Source organism: Platalea leucorodia (genome assembly GCF_965183815.1).
Source record: "Platalea leucorodia genome assembly, chromosome: 1".
Taxonomy (NCBI): domain Eukaryota; kingdom Metazoa; phylum Chordata; class Aves; order Pelecaniformes; family Threskiornithidae; genus Platalea; species Platalea leucorodia.
This window is the reverse complement of record NC_138823.1, coordinates 68,640,002-68,659,986: the sequence shown is the minus strand read 5'-3', so window position 1 is coordinate 68,659,986 and position 19,985 is coordinate 68,640,002. Positions and strand designations below refer to the sequence as shown.

The 19,985-nt window shown below is 45.0% G+C and overlaps 2 protein-coding genes across 2 annotated transcripts in view; both read left to right on the top strand.

Annotated features, from left to right (window-relative positions):
* GALNT12 (polypeptide N-acetylgalactosaminyltransferase 12) overlaps nt 1–6,898 on the top strand; it is a gene marked incomplete at its 5' end in the record, with an annotated part of 51,735 nt that extends 44,837 nt beyond the window's left edge. The window contains 2 exons of the mRNA XM_082330129.1: nt 2,083–2,238; nt 5,655–6,898. Of these exons, the coding sequence (XP_082186255.1) occupies nt 2,083–2,238; nt 5,655–5,792 (294 nt within the window). The 3' untranslated portion in view covers nt 5,793–6,898. The remainder of the gene's footprint in view (nt 1–2,082; nt 2,239–5,654) is intronic.
* Nucleotides 6,899–15,486: 8,588 nt separating this feature from the next.
* Nucleotides 15,487–19,985, top strand: part of GABBR2 (gamma-aminobutyric acid type B receptor subunit 2) — a gene marked incomplete at both ends in the record, with an annotated part of 482,647 nt that continues 478,148 nt past the window's right edge. Inside the window, one exon of the mRNA XM_082312677.1 lies at nt 15,487–15,801. Within this exon, the coding sequence (XP_082168803.1) occupies nt 15,487–15,801 (315 nt within the window). The remainder of the gene's footprint in view (nt 15,802–19,985) is intronic.

Below are 19,985 nucleotides of genomic sequence, written 5' to 3'. Positions count from 1 at the left end.
TAACCCCAATCCTTAATGTTATGCAGAAATTAACTATTTTACTTGCTCTTCTCCTCCAAAATCTGATGCAAGTCCTTGAGAGGTGGTTCAGGAAGGATGTCAGTAGTAAGGAGCGCTGTGACCTAGTAGCTGCTTCATCTGCTCTTGATGCATCTGCTACAATCAGCAGCTTGCAGGCTTTCAGTGATATTGAACACAAATTGCTAAAAAGAGTTATTGTATCTTATAAATCCACTAATGAGCAAGGCTCTAAATGTGTAAAAGTGGCAGCTGTAAAATGTGTCCATCCAGACACAAACAAGCAGGAGTGAAGCTTTTTCTTTATTCACAAGTCATAAGCTTAAAATGAGCGCCCTTCCAGCTCACTGCGGTGCCCAAAGTAGCAGGCTTTCCGTGTGCCAATCAGATACTGAACCTGGGAACTAAAGCCTGAAGGTCAGGGAATAGCTCCTGCCTACTGGGGTAAAAAATAATACTAAAAAAAAAAATTGGGCCAATATTATCACATTTGACTTCTGTTGATGATGAGACATCTGGTATAAAGCAAATGTTGTAAAGGCAGTGCAGCCTATGTCATAGAAACAGTTCCTAGCAATAGGTTTCAAGGGGAAATCAGCGTCTCCTGGGTGTTATGTCAGCAGGTAGACTTCAAACTTGAAGTTGCTTTCTCAAAACACTCACTTCCCTTTGCGGCTTACCACAAATGAATGATGGTGAGCAAGTTAGGTGGGGGGGGGGGTCACTTGCATCACTGCCCAAAGAAAAGCCATGGAGCTCCACAAGCTGATGCAGTGGGCAACATTGGTCTGTGTATGGCTGCGACAGTCACCTTGGCAGAGAAATTCCTGATTGTGATAAAAGGAGGGGCAGGGGAGATTTCAAGAAACAACTACCATCAGCGTAGTCTAGATCAGAGCTCTTACACCTGGAAATGGATGACTGCAGACTTTGTAATCACACGGTCCCGTTTACATTAAAACTCCCTTTCCAGTTTTTATTTCAAGGTTAATTAGCCCTGGTGCTTGCTAAGGATGGTTTTGTGGTAAGTGCAAGTATATACAACGTTTCTGAATTGGTACAGCCCCCTTCACAAAGCCTTACAATCTCTTTCTCCAGGCGTGAAACAAAACAAAGGAGGATTCCTTCTCACCCTCATCCTTTTATTGCTTTCCACTAATGCAGCTCTACTATTGGTAGCAAGCAATTTTCTGATGTTTATAAAACTCTCCTCTACCCTACTGAGTATAATCTACATTAGATCTAAACACACATCCGTGCACTATAGTCATCTAAATTATTTACAAGCATGCTAAATACAAACAACTCTCAAACTCTGCCGCTCTTTAATGAAGTCCAAAATTTGGCAAGTGTCCATGATAAATATAAAAATTTTAAAGAAGCGTTCAGCCGTAATTGCCACAAAAGCCAAGATGTTTTAGAGTATGTTCAGAACACCTCTGTAGAATATTGTAAAAGCAAAGCCAGTAAATTGTCTTTAATATTCTGTTCATGTTTAAAAGCAGCTGTAGCTGATTTGCTCCAAATAATATCTTAAAATGTTATATAATACAATGCTCATCACCATGCATCCTGAGTACTTTGTAACTGGAAATGAACCTTGACCAAACTGCATTTGAACTATGCAGTGAGCAACTCCTTAATTAAAAGTAACATTGTTTTGTGACAACTGAATTAAGAAGGCATAATGTCAGACTATAAACTAGTTTCCATCCTGTTTTTAAGGGTGATCTAGGATGTGAAAGTAGAATATTACAGTCAAATTTTGTAACTTCTTTAATGCTGGAATGTCTGTTTTCCAGGGCATTTATTTATTCAGCATTTCATACATTTTAAGTGCTACCAGAGTAAAGCAGTGCTGCGGTGAGATTGATTTTCTGTAAAATAGTATGCAAACGGTTAGCAGTTAAGGCTCCTTGAATATTTTTGGCAGAATTTCTCTCTACAATAGCAACTTTAATATGTGAACTTAATTATAGTATCTTATTACATCCTCCTTATAAATACTTTCTTGTGTACATATGAAATGGCTATTGTCCTTTGTTTCTTCTCTTGGGTTTGTAGTTTTTCGAGTACACATCCCATAATGAAATACGTTACAACACCCGGCAGCCAGAAGTCTGCGCAGCAGTTGATTCAGGGACGGACTACTTGACAATGTACTTGTGTCAAGAAAATGTCCACAGTATTCCTGAAAACCAGAAGTTCATTTTCAGAGAGGTAAGTGTGCCTGCTTGGTTTTGGGTTTGGTTTTTTGGGAGTTGGAGGAGAATTGTTGGGTTTTTTGGGGGAGAGAGTGGGTGGGAGGAGAACGGTTGGGTTTTTGTTTGTTTTTTTTTTTTTTCTTTTTATCTTTTTGCCCACACATCATGCAGGCCACAACATCAGCATAAATCTCTGTGGAGAATGTGCTATCTTAGCTTTTAATATCTGAACGTGGAACAGGGTCGCAGCAGCACTCAGGTAAAGAGTATGCCAGTCATAAAGAATAGGAAGACGAGAGGAAGGAAAGCGCCCTTCTTAACCGCAAAGGAGCTGGGGAGGTTGGCAGAGCTCTCTCTTCTCCCTGCCTACATCTAGAGCTTTCCATGTGCTGCTCAGTTCCCTCTCACGTCCCACCCCTACTGTCTTCTCCTGAGAACTGTGGTGCCTCCATACCCCTTCCCCAGCCAGTCTCATGGCTGGCCTACTTCTGGTCTCCTTTCATTGACTTCTTTAATTTCCTGGTATTTATGCCACCATGTATCCCTGATACTTTGCATACCACCATTACTTGACACTCTTCTGTGCTTTCGAGCAGCTGCTGCTTCTCCTCTGCAAACCATCTTTCTTGACCCTCCCTGTGAGCACCAGAAATGCTCCCTGAGCTTTTCTGCAATGTAATGTGCAGTTGTGTAATTTGATGCACCATCATCAGCTGCCCGGTGGAAAAGAACCTGGGGGTATTGGTCAACAGCCAGCTGAATATGAGCTAGTGATGTGCTCAGGCGGCCAAGAAGACCAGTGGCATTCTGGCTTGTATCAGAAACAGTGTGGCCAGCAGGACCAGGGAACTGATCGTCCCCCTGTACTTGGCACTGGTGAGGCCGCACCTTGAATACTGTGTTCAGTTTTGGGCCCCTCGCTACAGGGACATCGAGATGCTGGAGCATGTTCAAAGAAAGGCAATAAAGCTGGTGAAAGGTCTAGAGAACAAGTCATTACAGGAGCCACTGAGTGAGCTGGGGTTGTTTAGCCTGGAGAAGAGGAGGCTGAGGGGAGACCTTCTCGTTCTCTACAACTACCTGAAAGGAGGTTGTAGAGAGGTGGGGGTCGGTCTCTTCTCCCTAGTAACAAGTGACAGGACAAGAGGAAATGGCCTCAAGTTGCACCAGGAGAGGTTTAGGTTGGATATTAGGAAAAATGTCTTTGCCAAAAGGGTTGTCAAGCGCTGGAACAGGCTGCCTAAGGAGGTGGTTGAGTTCTCATCCCTGAAGGTATTTCAAAGATGTGTAGACGTGGTGCTTAGGGACATGGTTTAGTAGTGGACTTGGCAGTGCTAGGTTAATGGTTGGACTCGATCTTAAGGGTCTTTTACAACCTAAATGATTCTCTGATTCTATGATCAAAAAATACTTTCTGCCCTACTGCTACCTGTACGCAGGACACAACTGGCTGTGGGGACTCAGCAAATCTGTACCTCTTTTCAAGCTTAATGCATACTCCCAGAGGAGAGAAATACTGAGAAGTATGAAGTGTATTAATAAACATAACATGGGATCTTAGAAAGCCTTGTGTTTAGTAGTTTTTAATCTCTGAAGGAGTTCCTGGATGCCTGAAAGAAAATAAATTAGATGAAAAATGATGGCCTTGGTCAGGTTATGGAGTGTTATTATTTGGCTAAAGGAAAAGGTCACATAATATATCAAAATGGTATATTTACATAATGTGTCTGCATAATGCATCTAAACTTTACAGGCTCCATGGTTGACAAATTTCATGCTTAGATACTACCAGAAATGATAGGTGGTAGAGTAAATTCTAAAGAAATGTATGAAAACTACTGTCCATTCACTAAACCTAGTCCAGACTGAAGCTCACAGTGGTATTACTGAGTAAAACAAAATGTTTAAAAGGCTGATTTCATAAATGATGTTTCATTTTTAATGCTGACTTTTAACAAAATTTTTCACAGTCATACGCATTAATCCCTAAGATGGCATATATTGAATGAACCTCAGTCACTTCAGGAAATAATTAAGACGACACAGTTTTGGAATACATCTGTTTCTGCTGCATTCCTAACCATTAACTTTTAAAATAATTCCTAAAGTTTCAGATGCTAAATCCTCTTTCTTTCTCATGATCAGTTTGTGTCTGTGTGTGATTTGAACGTACTGCTCTGCTCCGATTCCTCTTCTTCTATTGCATTAAATCAAAATCACCAATTCCCCCCCCCACACCTTTCAAGGCAAGTGATGGGTGAGGTGTCAGTACCACATTTCTCTTACTTTGTGTGGAGAAGTGTCAGACACTGGAAAAGCTGTCCTTCTGGATGTAGCATAATCAAAGATTTGAACAGCCTTCCCAGCAGCCTGGCAAGAATTAAGTTCTTATGGTCACAGAGTTAAAAGTGAGTGAGGCACATATTGAGTAGTCCACTCAAAAATTTTTGAATTATCATGACGGAAACAGGAAAGTCATTCAGCAGGCTGTCAGCAAGCCTGTGAGCAAGCGCACACTGCTGGGCATCAGGGGCTGCGGCTCGAGGCGCAATTAGCGCGACATTCCTGACGACAGAATAGCAGACTTTCAGAGGAGTCAGGCTTAACGCTCAGAAACAAGGTGTTGGCGTTTTTTTTGGAGGCTGTCAGAGGCTTTGGAAACGGTTACGTGTGGGAACGTCGCCTGGGAAGGAAAGGTCTCGGAGCAGGGCACCTCTCCACAGTTGGACACGCCGCCTTTTTGCAGCTCGCTATCCTAGTTGACAGCGCTCCCCAATTGGAGCGAGCAACGTGAACTGGAAATAAAATGTTCCTGGAGACTCCCGTAATAGGAGGGCCTGAGGCCTCAGAATATGTTCTCTGGGGAATCTGATTGTGGAGGCCTGTCAGACCTTACACCTCTGAGGCAGCTGTGCTGCCCTCCAGCAAAGCAAGCTAGCTTCACACACATCTGCAGGCAAGGGGCATGCGTAGATTATTTTGTGCCTTTTCCACTAAAAATATACCCTGTGAAGAAAGGGGAAAATTTTTTGATAAAAATATATCCAACATCTGCACTTAACTAACAACATTTACATTTTACTTGCAAGATGTGCAATAAATTGGTGAATTTGGGTAATGCCTGTGCTTGGCTGTGGTTTTCTCTGCCCATATTCTGCTGCAGTAAAAAAAGGCAATGAAAGTGAATGAAGTTAGCACATCCTTTACAGGCACAAATCACTCTAAAGCAATGTTAATGTAAGTTTAAAAGCAGGGTCTTTCGATAAAGTTTGGGGTCCTCAAGTTAGGCATTTTGGCTTCACTGGATGGCCCCATGAGAAGGATATGTGTGATATTTATTTGTTATAAATGTCTTCTATTACTTTTAAAACACAGTGATATGCTTGTAATTTTTAAGACCTGAAAAGCAAAAATTATTTCTGTCTTTTGTAGGATGGTACTTTGTTCCATCTACACACTCAGAAGTGCGTACAAGCAGAGTCAAACGCTTACAACGGTAACCCAGCACCGTTATTACGACCATGTACCAACTCGGACTACCAAAAATGGTTCTTCAAAGAAAGAAGTTGATCCAGATGTCATCTAGGATATAGCTGAATATGAAAATGTTCTCTTTTTAGTCAGCAGTTAGTCAGCCTTTTGAAAATCACACAAGTGATATATTTTTGTATGGAAAGAACTGTAATTAGTTTACAAGCCTTGGATTTTGTTTTCTGGAGCATTAAAAGGCACTAAGCATTGAGAGCTACATAAAGTGCATGCTGTGGTTATATCATGCCACAGAATCTGCTCCTCTTTTCTCTTTATTTGGCAGCTACACAACTGCTTCTGAAGTGTCTTAGGTTCTTTTCACAAGTGACAATGTATTTTTTTCAATCTACTGTGTGAAAGTAAAGCAGTCAAAATAATTGCACTAATGTTATCTGCCAATAACTTAAAATGTTTATTTTTCTACTAAAACATTCTGCAGTTGGGCCTTTTAACAGCTAGTAGTTAATAATTCTTCTTGTCTCTTAAATACCAAGAAGGTAAATGTAGGCCAGATTCTGCCCTAAGTAACTACCACAAAACCCTCACTGAAGACAGTGTGGATTTGCACATGAAGGCAGAGTAGGTCTGCGTGGTTTTGCACAACTAACAATCTAGATGCATACAGATTGCACATGCTTGTCAATACTATACATTACATGTTGCAACAATTTCAGATGCTCATGGCATTTGATGAGTTTCTAATCATGCTTAAATCTGGCTTGGGAGTAAAATGGGGGTTTTCTCATCTTTCTTAAAGAAATAAGGCAACAATATTTAAAGGTGATGCTCTGGGAAAAGCTATTTAGATTCCCATGGATCTAGCTATGTGGCTGTGTCCCAGACTGCACAACTTACTTTAACATTATGTGGATTTTCAACATACGTACAACTTGCAAGATCAGCCCTAGCAATAATTCTTTTGACAAATTTCAAAATTACAGTTAGAGAAAGTGAATCTAAGAAATTGTATCTTTCATTAAATTGTAAATGTTGAAATGGTTCATATAAAAATGATTGTATAAACAAAAGTGGTTTTGCAACTAATTGATATGCTATGCAGCTGATATTAATACAAAAAGAATTCTCTTTTGAATATAACTGGCATTTTGTCTGGGAACTGCTTTTCTGATAAGTTGTTGATGTCAGCACACACAGTTGTATTGAAAACATGGGGTTTAATCTGCACCTGGTACAAGGTGTTTTCTGCTGTGGTGTGCAGGATCTGCCTTACCAATCAGACAAGTATTGTGTATGCCAATGTATTTCGTCATTGACCATCGTCATTACAATGTTGATTAAAAGGGTTTCAGCTCATCATAAGGAGTTTCTTTCTTTATCAGCTGGAGGTATGCTTATGTGTAGAAGCATGAAGTTTCCAGCCTTTTTCCCTTGGAAGTCTTGGCATCTGTTTCATTTAGTTTTGGACTTCTACCCTTATTTGCCTTTGTTCATGTTTTCTATAAAAAAAATGTACAGCCCTCTCTCTGAGTCCTCATAAGCTCATGTCATTTTGGCCTATCTATTTATATGATTAGGGTGGGGGGGGAGGGATTCTACCTGTAGGAGATCCATATGTAGGTTCTTCCAAGGTCTTTCTAAACCCATGTAGATGGAATGTTTTTGTGAGCACCTTTAAAGTTTTGTCTCTGTGGGCTGGACTGATGAAATTGATGTTAGAATTAATAGAATATTTTGTGATTCAGTAGACTGGGAATTGTCTTTACAACTATGGGATTTTTTTCTTATGATCACTGGTTTTCTTGTAATAATTTTGCTGATCTCTTAGGCTCTGATCCCTGCAGCACAGAGAGAAGACAGCTTTATTTTACAGTCTCTCAAGTTCCCTTCCCTGAACTCAGCAGTGCTTCTGTTCACCTGCTAGCAGCAGTGGTGTGCACTTTGTGGAGCCACAAATCAAAACTGGGTGGCTGCATAAGAGAACTGTGAGAGCTCCAGCAACACGGCAAGGTTTTTCAATTCATTTCTGCTTTGCCTTCTTGACTGTTGATTGAATTATATTCGTAAGTTAATGAGAGCCCAGCTATTGCAATTGTAGACAAAACTCTCGTTGACCTCCATGGTCAATGAGTTTTTCTTACTTCTGGGGCTTCAAGATTTCATCACCAGGTGGTGGTATGCAAGTGAAACTTAATAATTGGAAATTATTTTCCATACATCTTCCCACTCTGCACTTGTTTAGAGGGAAGTATTGATGTTTTGGGCTTCTAGTTACATGCAGCTGAGCTGTTTTCTCACATACCAGCAAACCTGCTAGCCTGGGTTGAATATTTGCTAGGCAAACACACTTATATTGAGTTCAAAAGCAGACACTGAATGTAGCAACATCACCAGCTTGATTCCCTCTATGTTGGCCTTTTAGTCCATCTACCTACCATTTTTTTTCCTTGATATCCTTCTCCTCTTCTCAACTCACTGGAATTGGATTAATGTCTGGCTTCAGGTTTGGAGGGTGAAGGACTCCATCAAGCATCTGAGTCACAATGCACACCTTCAAACTTCCTCGTGCGGGAGGTCAGAGCTACCTGCTGAGATGTGGACTGTGGACTTTGGCCTTCTCCTCAGCAGAGAAGGGGCTGGATGCCTCACAGAAATGGAAAAATTGGAGGACTTAAGTCACAAATCGTTACTTTATCTTGTTCTGGCCTCCTAGGGCTCTCTTTGAAAAAGAGAGAGAGAGAGGAACACTTTCCACATGGTCCAAATCAAGAACCAGTAGGTCCCTCCTTTCTTAGTATTCATCTTTCTTTTATACTTGGAGCTGCATGTTTCTTCTCCCCTTGGCCATGTGAAGCATCCATAAAACCAAAACTTGCAACTCAAGCTTATTAATAACATTAGATTAAAATAATGGGATAGGGGCAGTGCAAGCTGAGAAATCTCAAGGGTCCTTCTTCCATTTTGTACCATCACTGTTCAAAACAATAAAGGAGATTTTTCAAATATAGATATATTACTGAACAAATTGTCCGAAGAAGGTATCATCCCAGCACACAGTACGCCATATAAAATTCTAGGATAGAGATGAAGAAATCTGTCTTCCAAATGGATTTTATTCCTTCCTCGTTGCCTAGTTGTGAATACAGCCCCTCCCATGTTTACTGCCCTTGTTTTGGTCATTATACTGGATCAATGTGATTTTGTTTTCTCCCAGGTTCCTTCCCTTCCCCTTGTCTGATGGTCCTTGGATGTCCCTAGGTATGGGGTATATTTGGCACGGTTGAGGCACAAAAGATTAAGCCAGGAGAAGTATTTCACAAAAGTAAACTGTGCAAAATGTTTTCCCAATTTTCCAAATCCTGTGCTGAATACACCTCATGAGGGGAATAGTAATATGCAAGGAGTCTTTAACCTTTAATAAATTACCTAATGGTATTATCCCCAAAATTAGAATTTGGGGTTGTAAGTGCTGATTGAACTTGCTGATTTTTTTGAATAAAAAAAAAATAGTCATTAAAAAAAATGCTTATTTCTTAGTCTTTGTCTTCCTCTATAAAAAAAAAAAATGCAATCCAGATTGCAGTCTGGTACCTAATTCTTTGTCATATTTCTTTGAACTCATCAGGTAACTATTTTGCCAGTTTTTTTCTTTTATGCTTTCACCATTCTTTCATTTAAACATTGTGGGTCTTCGACATGGGCTAGAACTTATTGGATTTTCACTTCAACAGAAGACAGTATATGAACCTTCCTTCTAAGAAAGAAACCACTGACACCTCTGTATGTGCAGTCTTGACCGAACCGTTATGATGGAGGATTGTCAGAGTTTGCACAAACACCGTGGAACAACAGTCATCGTTGTATACACATCGGTCAGCGGTAATTGGAAGCAGTATTTTCTTGCTAGCTCTGCTGAAACAAAGACTCAAAACTGTGTTCAATTTTTGTTATAATTATAGGAAGTGATAAGATTTACTGGAAGGGGAAATTCATGTTGGTTGGTTACACCGATGGGATTGTGCTCCTGTTCTCTATGTATGAAAACACAGGCAGTTACACAGTGATACTGCTGGGTTGATAATTCAAAACCTGATGTTCTTTTCATTTTATTTGGCTCTCTTAAAGCCTTTAGATTAGGAGATTAATTTGAAGTTGAGCTTTGTTCCGATACCCTGATATAAAGACATAGCAGTCAAGATGTCTAGAGAACTGTAGGGTTAGGATCGTGCAGTTGTGTATGTATGTGTATAACTGGGGGGGAGGTTGGGCAGTATTTCAGAATGGGAATGCTGTATAAGCTCATAACGAAGGCAAAATCGTGACTGTGCTAGCAAGTTAGCTGAGGTAGGTGGGAAAGTCCTCGGGAGGGAGGGAAGAGAGGAATAGCAGAGCTCCCCCCATTCTGTCGGGTGCTAGCAATTTAACTCCAACAGCCATAGCTGGGTTTGAATTAGAGCATTGCAGTACTCTTCCACTTCCCATTTACAGAGGAAAACAATTATGCATGTATATGCACTACTAAAATTACTATGCCTAGATCAACAGTTTCCAATCTTTTTTTCAATCCATTACTAACTGACATTTATATGAATAGACAAAGCGTATTTAGTCCAGTCCTACCTCGTCAGCACCAACAGGAATGACGTGGCTGTAGATGACATACTTCTAGAGGCTTCCAGGATTTCCAAAGAGGGTTGGAGACAAAAACAGGGCAGGACCTTCTCAGTGACTTCTCCTAACTCCAAAAGCAATAAGAAAGAAGATGGAAGATGCAGGAAGCGAGTCACCGGCCTGAGGGGTAGCGTGGCGTGTTTCATGTAGCATCAGACCACCTCCCAGAGTCGGGGAGGACTTGCAACAGACGCAGTTTCTTTCTTGGTGGTAAGGGAAAAATCAGTTTTCTGGGTTTCTTGAACTTACCCATGCTCTGAAGGTATTTAACTTGCAGCTGAAGAAAAAGTGGTCAAGGGAGTCATACCGGTACAGATACTTAGCCCTAAAATTCATGAATTAGGTAGTCTGTGGTGAGCAAATATAAAGAATATGTAAAGAATAAAAATGTTAACTGTGCATACACTGTGAGAAGACTTAGTAATAACTGAGAGAAATTGGAAATGATCATTAGCGGGAAGATATTTGACATAACTATTTTTACTGAAATACAGTTGAAGGATTCATATGATCAAAATGCTGAAGTGACTAGGTACCATGCCGGGAAGAAAGTGACATTTGGTTTTTCGAGCAAAGAAAACAGGATTTACAATTCTTGTGAACCGGTATTTTAGCCAACAAGGAATAAAGAGATACAGAGGGTTTCTGGTGTAGACCACCAAATAAGAATGTAAAGTCTTTTTGCATAACAGACAAAGGATGTGTGCTACTTTAGAGGATTTCGTGCTGGGGGATGCACTTCACTGATTTCATGGTAGCAAAATATTCTGGGGATTTCTAAGGAAAAAAAAAAGGCAGCTGGGCAGGCGGCTGTGTCTGACACAATCTTTAATAAGCGGTTTGGTGCAATTCTCCTTTAGGCCTCCTTTTGTTTAAAATAAGCTCTTACCTGGGCATCTGTTACACATAAACAAAGGATAGTACCTATGAAAGAACAATTTTCTCAGTGCTGAGAACTGGAAAGACGCAGGGCTTACAAAATACAACTATATGCATATATCATGTTGAAAACTGCTATGTGTACAACATGAAAGTTTTTGATAGGATTGCAAATGAAATATTTTAAAATGTCAGAAATAAAGTTCTTTGTTAAATCTAAATTTAGCCTCAGTTCATCTATTACACTATTGTCTTTAATTACATGATTTTCTTGCATTATGTTCCCAGGTTTTTTTACCAAAGATGTGGAAACTGTCTTTTTCATGCCTCACTGAGTATACAGGAAGGATTTTGAGAGGCTTACTTTGCCTAATCCTCATTGTTCAATATATGGCCTTATTTACTTCCCCATAGTAAATCCCTAGCCTGAAAAATAAAGGTTATTTTCTTAGCTTTTTTTTATGGAACTTGAATGCTACAGTGTCTTAGTGTTTCCCAAATATTTATTACTCTGTCTTCACAGTATGACCTTGAAGGAAGAGCACCCCTGTTTTACTGGCAGGGAATGCAGTGACAAAAAGATTAAGGTCAGAAGTACCACGTTATTAAATATTCTAATTTGAAGTGTAGCTTTGCTTGGTTTCAATGATATCCAGCAATACTCCAGACTTCTGCAGTTCAGACACAGGAGCTGGGATTCATTTGACCAAAGGTGGTCACCTTCAAACCAGAAGCACGCATACAGGATGAACTGTCACCCCAGGGCTCCCATTATGCGCAGAATGATGCACAGAATGACGTATAGAAAGGATCTCCTGCCAAGGGCCCCCAAAATGAGGAAGGTATCATCAGACACTACCTCTGAAAAGTCTGCCTTAGCTTTCTGGGCCAATAGGGGTAAATCTTGGTTTCCTGGGCCTGCTTTTGGAACTGGTTTTGTACTCCATGTTAGCTCCATGCCATAGCACTTCCCAGGCGTGTTTCTTTGCCCCACCTCCCCCGCATCTGACTTCCCGGTGCACTGCGCCGGCATCACCGGCGGCTGGGCTCTGCCTCCCAGGCAAGGGCAAGCCTTGAGCTTTACGCTGAATGGAACTGCGCAGTAACTCTTTCCGACCTGTGTTTGGAAGGAAGCGAGGAGATGCATTTGATTCTTACAATAACAAAGGGACATTTGCTGCTGCATCAGTAACAAAGAAGGATGTCAAGCAGTCACTAATAATATTCAAGGTATTAATTCTATTGTACCACATAACTTGGACCCAAGCTTTCCTTCAGAAAGACTGAGTTCTGAAAAACTGGAAAATTGCTTTTTTAAAAAAAAAAAGCTTAGAAAGCTGATGACATTCCAGAGACAGTGTGAGTGTGTGTGTTAATATACTGCCAATATTGTAAAATGATAATCAAAGTGATCCAAGCAGCTGTAGCCCTGGTAGCCAAGTACTGGAGAAAATCACAGAATGATACAGGATACAAGCAGTGAAGAACGATTTTCTGTGAAACAGATTTTGACAAACAAACTTGGTATCTATCGCAGATCAAGTTGAGAATTGTGAAACGTCATTTAGCATACAAAATTCTGATTAAAAATAACATTATACAAAATCAATATGGCATCTATTCCTGTTGGCATCCTAAGAAGATCTGTTCTTGGTGTCATGATAATTAATTTTCTGGAGGAAAATAAGTTACTGCTAAGTTTGCAGGTGACAAAGAAACTGCTAGACAGGTCACTTGTACAAATAAAGCACATAGTTTGGTTTACCCTAATGCAAGACCAGGTGCACAGGAGCAAAGCAGTAGGTCATGCTTTTAGGCAGTATGGATTCAAAACACGGTGTAGATTATTCCATAAAGAGGCAGCCCCACAAGGACAACAAACTGGCTTGTTTGCCTGTAGGGATTAGCTCTCCTGACCTGCCCAGCCCCTGGAAGCAGCTGGTGCCGAGGGAGGTGCTGAGGTGGCTGCTGGTGGCCCAGGGCTGACAGGTTGCAGTCAGAAGGGCCAATTCACACATAAAGCAGGAAAAGGAAAGGTGCCTTGGAAATGCCTCCAAGAATGATTCCTGAGGTGAGGGAAAGTCACTCTAATTATTTTACAAAAGTAAAATGCAGTGATTAATCTTAGCCCATGTGCATGGGAGGAGACCACCAATACTCTGTCCCCTTGAGCTGATAAAGGCACGATGAGAACCAGGGGTTGGAAGCTGGAATAAGACAAACTGTTACTGAATGTGAGATACACGTCTTAGCAAATTAATGATTGAAAAGATTTATCAAGAGATGCGGTGGACTCTTCATTACCGGTGTCTTTAAGTCAACACTGCTGGACGTCATTCCCAGGGAAAGGCTGTAAAGCAGTGAGTGTTATAAAATTACTGGTTAGCCCAAGGTCAGATCATGATCATCTTAGAATTTATTAATCCATGAAGATTCTTTCCAATTTATTGCACAGATGCCACCATCGCATATGTGATATAAATTAGATGTATTTTAGGTTGATCTTCAAAGGTTTGCTGTGAGCGACTTCAGGAAAATTATGAATCTGTATAAAAAGTGAGGTGCCTAAGGCAGGGTTAAGCAAAGCTTTGCATTTTGCCAGTAACCCCTCCTGCGTGGGATCAACCTGCCTTGAAACACACGGCGACCCGCGGCCCCTCCCGGGGCTTCGCAGTAGGCTGCAAAGGGGCGCAGCGCCGCCCGGGGACTTCGCCAGCCGTGGTGGGAGGGTGGGCAGTGCGAGTGTGTTCCCCGGGGCGGGGGGACACGCTGGGAGCAAGGCAGAAAGCCTTGGGGAATGTGTGGGGTATGCCCCACATCCCCGGAGATTTGGAGGTAACTAGTTGGGAGAACAAGCGTGGAAAGGGCTCATCTGCCCCGAGCTACTCGCGGAGCGGCGGCAGCCCTCGGGGGAACTCAAGAGTCCTGCCGCAGCCGTAGCTTTTTGTAGCCACGAGCGGAGCCCGGCTCCAGAAACCCACCAGTTCTGCGGGGAAACACAAACAGTTTTAAAAATCCCGACTTCTGCTCTTGTAACCCGCCCGGCTGCTGCCTGCCGCAGAGTTGCCGTGGCCCGGGCTCTGCGTGTGCGTGTGCGCGCGGGGCGGGCGGAGGTGCGGAGCCGGAGTGGGAGCGTGTTTGCGTACCGCCTGTGCGCGGGGGAGGGAGGGCTGTGACGGGGAGCGTGTGTGTGTGTGTGCGTGCGTGGTGTGTGCGTGGTGTGTGCCTGTGTGGTGTGCGTGTGCGTGTGCCGGGTCGCGCGTGGGGCGGCTGCGCCTCCGCGGGCCGGGGCGGGCAGCGGCCACGGCGACGCCTCCCCGCGCCCAGGCGTCCCCCCGCGCTCGCGGTGCGACCGCCACCTGCAGAAGGTGCCCTGCCCGCCCCGCCGGCACCGAGGGCTGATGCCGTGAGGGAAGCTCGGCCCGGCCCGGCCCCGCCGCACACTTTGCTCTGCCTCCCCCGGCCCCGGGCGGCGCACCCCGCTCGGCGGCTCTGCCCGACCCGAAGGACGGGCGCAGGCGGCACCTCCCGCCCGCGGCGCTGCCCCGGCTCCCGGGGAATGCGGCACTAGCACCCCCGCCCCGGCTCGGCTCGGCTCGGCACGGCACCGCTCCCCTCCTCCGCCTCCCCGGCTCTAGGGGGGGCTTTTTCCTCTTCGGCGTTTTCTGCCGGAGCATCCTTTTTTTTTTTTTTTTTCCTTTTGGAGGAGGAGGAGGAGGAGGGGGGAGGAGGAGGAGGAGGAGGAGGAGGAGGAGGGAGGTGTTCAATGAGGGCTGCTCGGGCCCCCCCTCCGCGCCTGAGAGGTGCTGTCCCTCCCTGAGCGGAGAGGGGGGAGAGCAGCCGGGGAGGCAGAGGCAGGTCCCGCTCCCTCGCTCTGCCGCCGGGGAGAGAGGAGGAGGGTGGTGGGGAGTGTGCCTGTGTGTGCGTGGTGGGGGGGTTATTTATTTATTTATTGCTCCTGGTGGTTGCAGCTGGCAGACCTGGGAAGGAGTAGGCGCCATTGCCAGAAGGATTATTGCCAGGGGAGGGGAGGGGGGGACGAGAGAGGAGACCCCGGGGCTCCCGGGGAAGCAGAGAGAAGCGGCTCTTTTCCTCCCGCCTCGGCTTCTGCCGCCGGGGGATGCGCTCGGACTGAGAGGGGCTCGGCTCCCTTCCGCCGCTCTGTCCGTCCCCCCACCCTCCTCAGTCCTCCTCCTCCTCCTCCTCCTCCCCCCCATCCAGCAGCATGCATCCCTCTCCGCGGAGACCGGCCGCTGCCACCTCCAACCCTGCCATGCTACTGCTGCTCCTGTGCCTGGGCTGGGCGCCGCCGGGCTGGGGCTGGACGCGGGGCAGCTCCCGGGGGGCGGCCGGGCTGCCCCCCAACGCCACCACGCCGATCTCCATCATGGGCTTGATGCCGCTCAGCCAGTCCGAGGAGGACCAGAAGAGCAAGATCGGCCGGGGGGTGCTGCCCGCCGTGCAGCTGGCCATGGATCAGATCCGCAACGAGTCCCTGCTCAACCCCTATTTCCTGGACCTGCGGCTCTACGACACGGAGGTAGGGACCGCCGCGGGCCCCGCGCCGCCGGGCGCAGGGGGAGGCGCCGCCGCCCGGTCCCGGGGCGCTGCGGGTGCCGGGGCGCAAGGGCAGCGCGGACGCCGGGGCCGGGCCGGGGCTGCGGCTGCCGGCGGGGGCCGTGCGCGGCGCCCCCGAGCCCGCCCTGCCCGCCCGGCCCCGCGGGCCGCCGGCAGATGCGGGGGGACCGGCGGCGGAGGGAGAGGAAGTGGAGCCGGCGGGCCGTATCCCGCCCTCGCCGTGCACATCCGGAGCGGCTCCCCGGCGGCCGGGGCTCGCCCCGCCGCTCGCCCCGCCGCCGCCCCTGCCCGGCGCGGCGGGGGCCGCTCGCAGCGCGGGGGTGGGCCCGGGCGGGTGCCCGGGTGGCGGGGGTGTCCGCCTGCTGGGGCCGGGAGCCGCTGCCCTTGGCACGCAGGCAGGCGGCGGGGAGGAAGGCTGCCTCTCGCCGGCGCTCCCTCGCCCGGCAAAGCTGCGGCCGCATCCCTCTCCCAGCCGCGACCGCTTCGGCAACAGATGCACGCCGGCCGCTTTACTCCCCCTCTCCGCCAAGGGGCACACGCTGCCGCCCCCGTTTAGTCCCATGCAGCGCCGGGACGCCAAGGGCAGCGGCCGCAGCCGTAGCTTGAGGAGGAGGCGGGGAGGCTCCCGCAGGGTTTCGTCGGGTCTCCCTCCCTCCCTCCCTCCCTCCCTCTCTCTCCTCCGGCTGGCGCGGCGGGAGCGGCTGGGCGCTCTCGGAAAGAGTTAAATTTGCGGTCCCTCCGCCCGCGGAGCGCCCGGCGGCGCGGCGGGATGCCGGCGGGGTGCCCCGCTCCGCACCGCACCGCACCGCTGCTGCCCGGGGCCGGCGGGCGGGCGGGGCCGGGAGGGGAGCCCTGCGCCGTGCTGCGCCGGGAAACATCTTGCCTTCACCTGGTAGAGAGAGAGGCGGGGAGCGAGGCCAGGGCTTTGTTGAGTTGGTTCCCACCAGCAGCCACCCGCAACTGCATCTGGTTTTGGTCAGAACTTCAATAACCGAGTGTTTGCGGAGGGTATGTGCCGATTCAGTATCGAGGCTTTCCTGAAGATGGCAGTCGTTTCTTGTGTAATGCCGGCGTCGGGCGCTCATTTCCAAGACAACCCCCGGTAAAGCGAGCGACTACCGCAAAATCTTCCTGGCTGTAATTTAAGGAAGCCCCTGTCTTCTCCCCTTCGATTCTCAGGGTCCGGGGGGAGCAAGCTGAGGGCAGCGATGACAGGCTGTACTGCTTCGTGACGGTGCCTCCGTCCCCCAAAATCCTTACCAAAGCCTCTCCTTCTAGGGTGGCTGCTCTTTGTTGACATACATTTGTCATAGGATATTTTTTTCAGAGATGTCTGAGCAGAAATGCATGGAGGGCAATATTGCTGAAGATGTAATTTGGGAGAAAGCATGCTGTCGTCGTGTTGTGTTGTGTGAACAAGACCGAGATAATGAAAGCGAATACAGGCAAGATCAGCCTAGAGTAGCAGTTTGTTTCCTTAAAAAAATGAATCTCAGGGCACTCTGCAATCATAATGAAAAGAATTATGGGGGATTTTCTGAATGGCATTACCTGTTTCATAAAGTGAGGTACTTGTTAGAAAAAAATTACAGTTCTCCTAATCCCGTTTTCATTACATTATTCTATTTAAATCCTTCCCTTGGATGGAATTGTTACAAAAATAACACATGCATAGGAAGCAGAGAAGCCTAGGCAAGATCTCCCTTCTTCATACAGTAACAACATAATCGATAAGGTGCTGCACTTCATTGCAGTCAAAATATTCTGAAGTTCTTAATACAGATTTTGGGTTCTGATCTAGGTAGTTAGCATTAAAATATTTAGGAAAAAATGCCCTATTTGTTCTGGAATGAGTATCAGTTTCTTAAAAATTGCATTTTTACTGTTTTGTACTCTAGGGACAAAAAGAACCAGGGTCATGTTGCCAGCTTGCTGTGTAGCTTTGAATGCTTTTAAGCAATTAATAAATGGATGGTTATGGAATGCTAAGTCAGGCAAATGTATATATTTGGAGTACGGCTGGATCATTATTGCGTGCTTAATAGTGACAAGTAAATAACTTAGTGTTCATGAAGAGCACTAGATTGACTGCACCAAAATGGAATAGACTAATGGCTGGAATAGCCATTAAATACATAATGGCAGTGCAAACTTTTTCACTCGGTTCAGACATTACCTTATTCCTTCAGTGCACTTACGGTAAGCAGAAGGGTAGATGGCTCATCATGCCTACTTGGTCCTCAGCCTGTTTTCCGAGGTCGCCAATAAATAGATATGCCTGAAGGGCCTGGATCCTTATCATTGCATAATCACAGACCAGGGAGTAGTTCTCCCTCTCAGGGCTTCGCAGGTGGTGCTTGTGACATTGTTGGCTCTTGAAAAGAGAATGTGGAGCCTTGAACACATGGGATTTTTTAATAGCTTGAGAAAGAATTGTATATTTGTAATGCTTAGGAAATGTATGGCAGTGATTCAGAAACTCATATATTCTCCCTCACGTCTTTCCAAAATCTCCCATTGTTGCAATCTGATATTTGTGTTGCAATTTTGCATAATATTTTAACAAAAACCTCGTTAAAAATAATAATGAAAATAAACAAATTAGTTTTTTTTTATTATGCATTCAGGTAGTTTTCTGTCAGGATTGAACTGAATATTTTAGTTTGCTTGATATATCTGATTTGTATAATGAAGCATTATAATGCCTTGAGTTTCTGATCAACTATCTGAAGAATTGTAGTGTGCCTTCTAAGTTAGACTGTTGTTTGTCAGCATTTGAACTCGCTAGCCTTTGAGCACATGAGCTCAAAGTGTTTTTCAAAGCATTTAAACCGAATTAAGCACTTAAGTACAATCCTAGGTCTATGTCTCAGTGAGTTGTGATTGTGTGAATGACATCTGTGTTACAAAATATGACCACAGGTTACAGCAAGTACATAAAAATGCAGAGGCTTCTGTCTTGAGTATTTTTCATGGTTAAATGTGTTTGAGTGCGATCCTGATCCGGTTTGGTTTTGCTACCCCATGGGCATGCCTTTATCTATTTGGATATTCCTACGTAGGCGCAGTCAATAAAACGAAGCTCAGGTGTAGGCGTTTGCAGAACTCTGGTCTAAGTTAGTGACTTTAATTTGTGCTGCCCATTTCAATGAGAGCGGGAGCAAACTCTAGATGAGACTCAGGCAAAATTTCGTAATTACGTTATTTTAGAAACTAGAGAATTTATAAAGTGATCATCTGTAAAGACTCTCATCCAAAACCCATTGAAATTAATGGCAGTAATTCACTGATTCCAACAGCCCTTGGACCAGGTCCTAGAAGTTAAGGGTGCTTGATAGTTTATGGCTTTGGATCAATAACTGTGATATAATATTTCTTCTTTTTCCTGTCCCTGTGATTGTAACTTTAGTTGGTTGAAAATGCAAAAAAATATTTTGCAAAATAATGAAATAAAAAGCTCTACGTGCGCTAGATATAGTTCACGACTTCATGTAAATCAGGAAAGATGATTTCTGCTTAAGTGCCCTGATACACATCTGTTAGAGGAAAAAAAAGCAGAATAACCCTAAAATAAAGGAATTAAACTTTCTAGTAGACAGTATTATCAATTTCAACGGTATTTAATTTGCATCAGGCAAAAACTGACCATGCAGAAACTAGAGGAAGAGGCATAGTGGAAGAAGACAAGGGCTTTAATGGAAGTTGGATATCTGCCCTTCTGCATCTGGACATCTTCCCTCGAATATGGCATATATTTTCTGATTTCTTGTAGGAGCAGTGCTGCAAGTGGTGCACAGACAGGCTGAATTTGTTTTGAATCTAAACACGTATAGTCAAGAAAGCTGCGTATGCAAGTTAGAATTCTGTCACTTGTTTCTGAAGATCAAAGTGAGTCTTGACAAGCTAAAAGAAATACCTTCCAGAAGTAAGTGCAGTATATTATCACAAAGGAGGAAGAATATTCATACTATGGGTATGAGATTATTTCATTTTCTCTAACTACTACAAATAATTTGTGGTAATCCTGATATAATCTCATCTTTATGTAATAATACACTCTAATACCTTTAAATAGCAGCTTGGCATAAAAGGGTGAGCTCTGGAAAATGCACAGGACTCCACAAAATCTGAGGGAAAATGTGAACT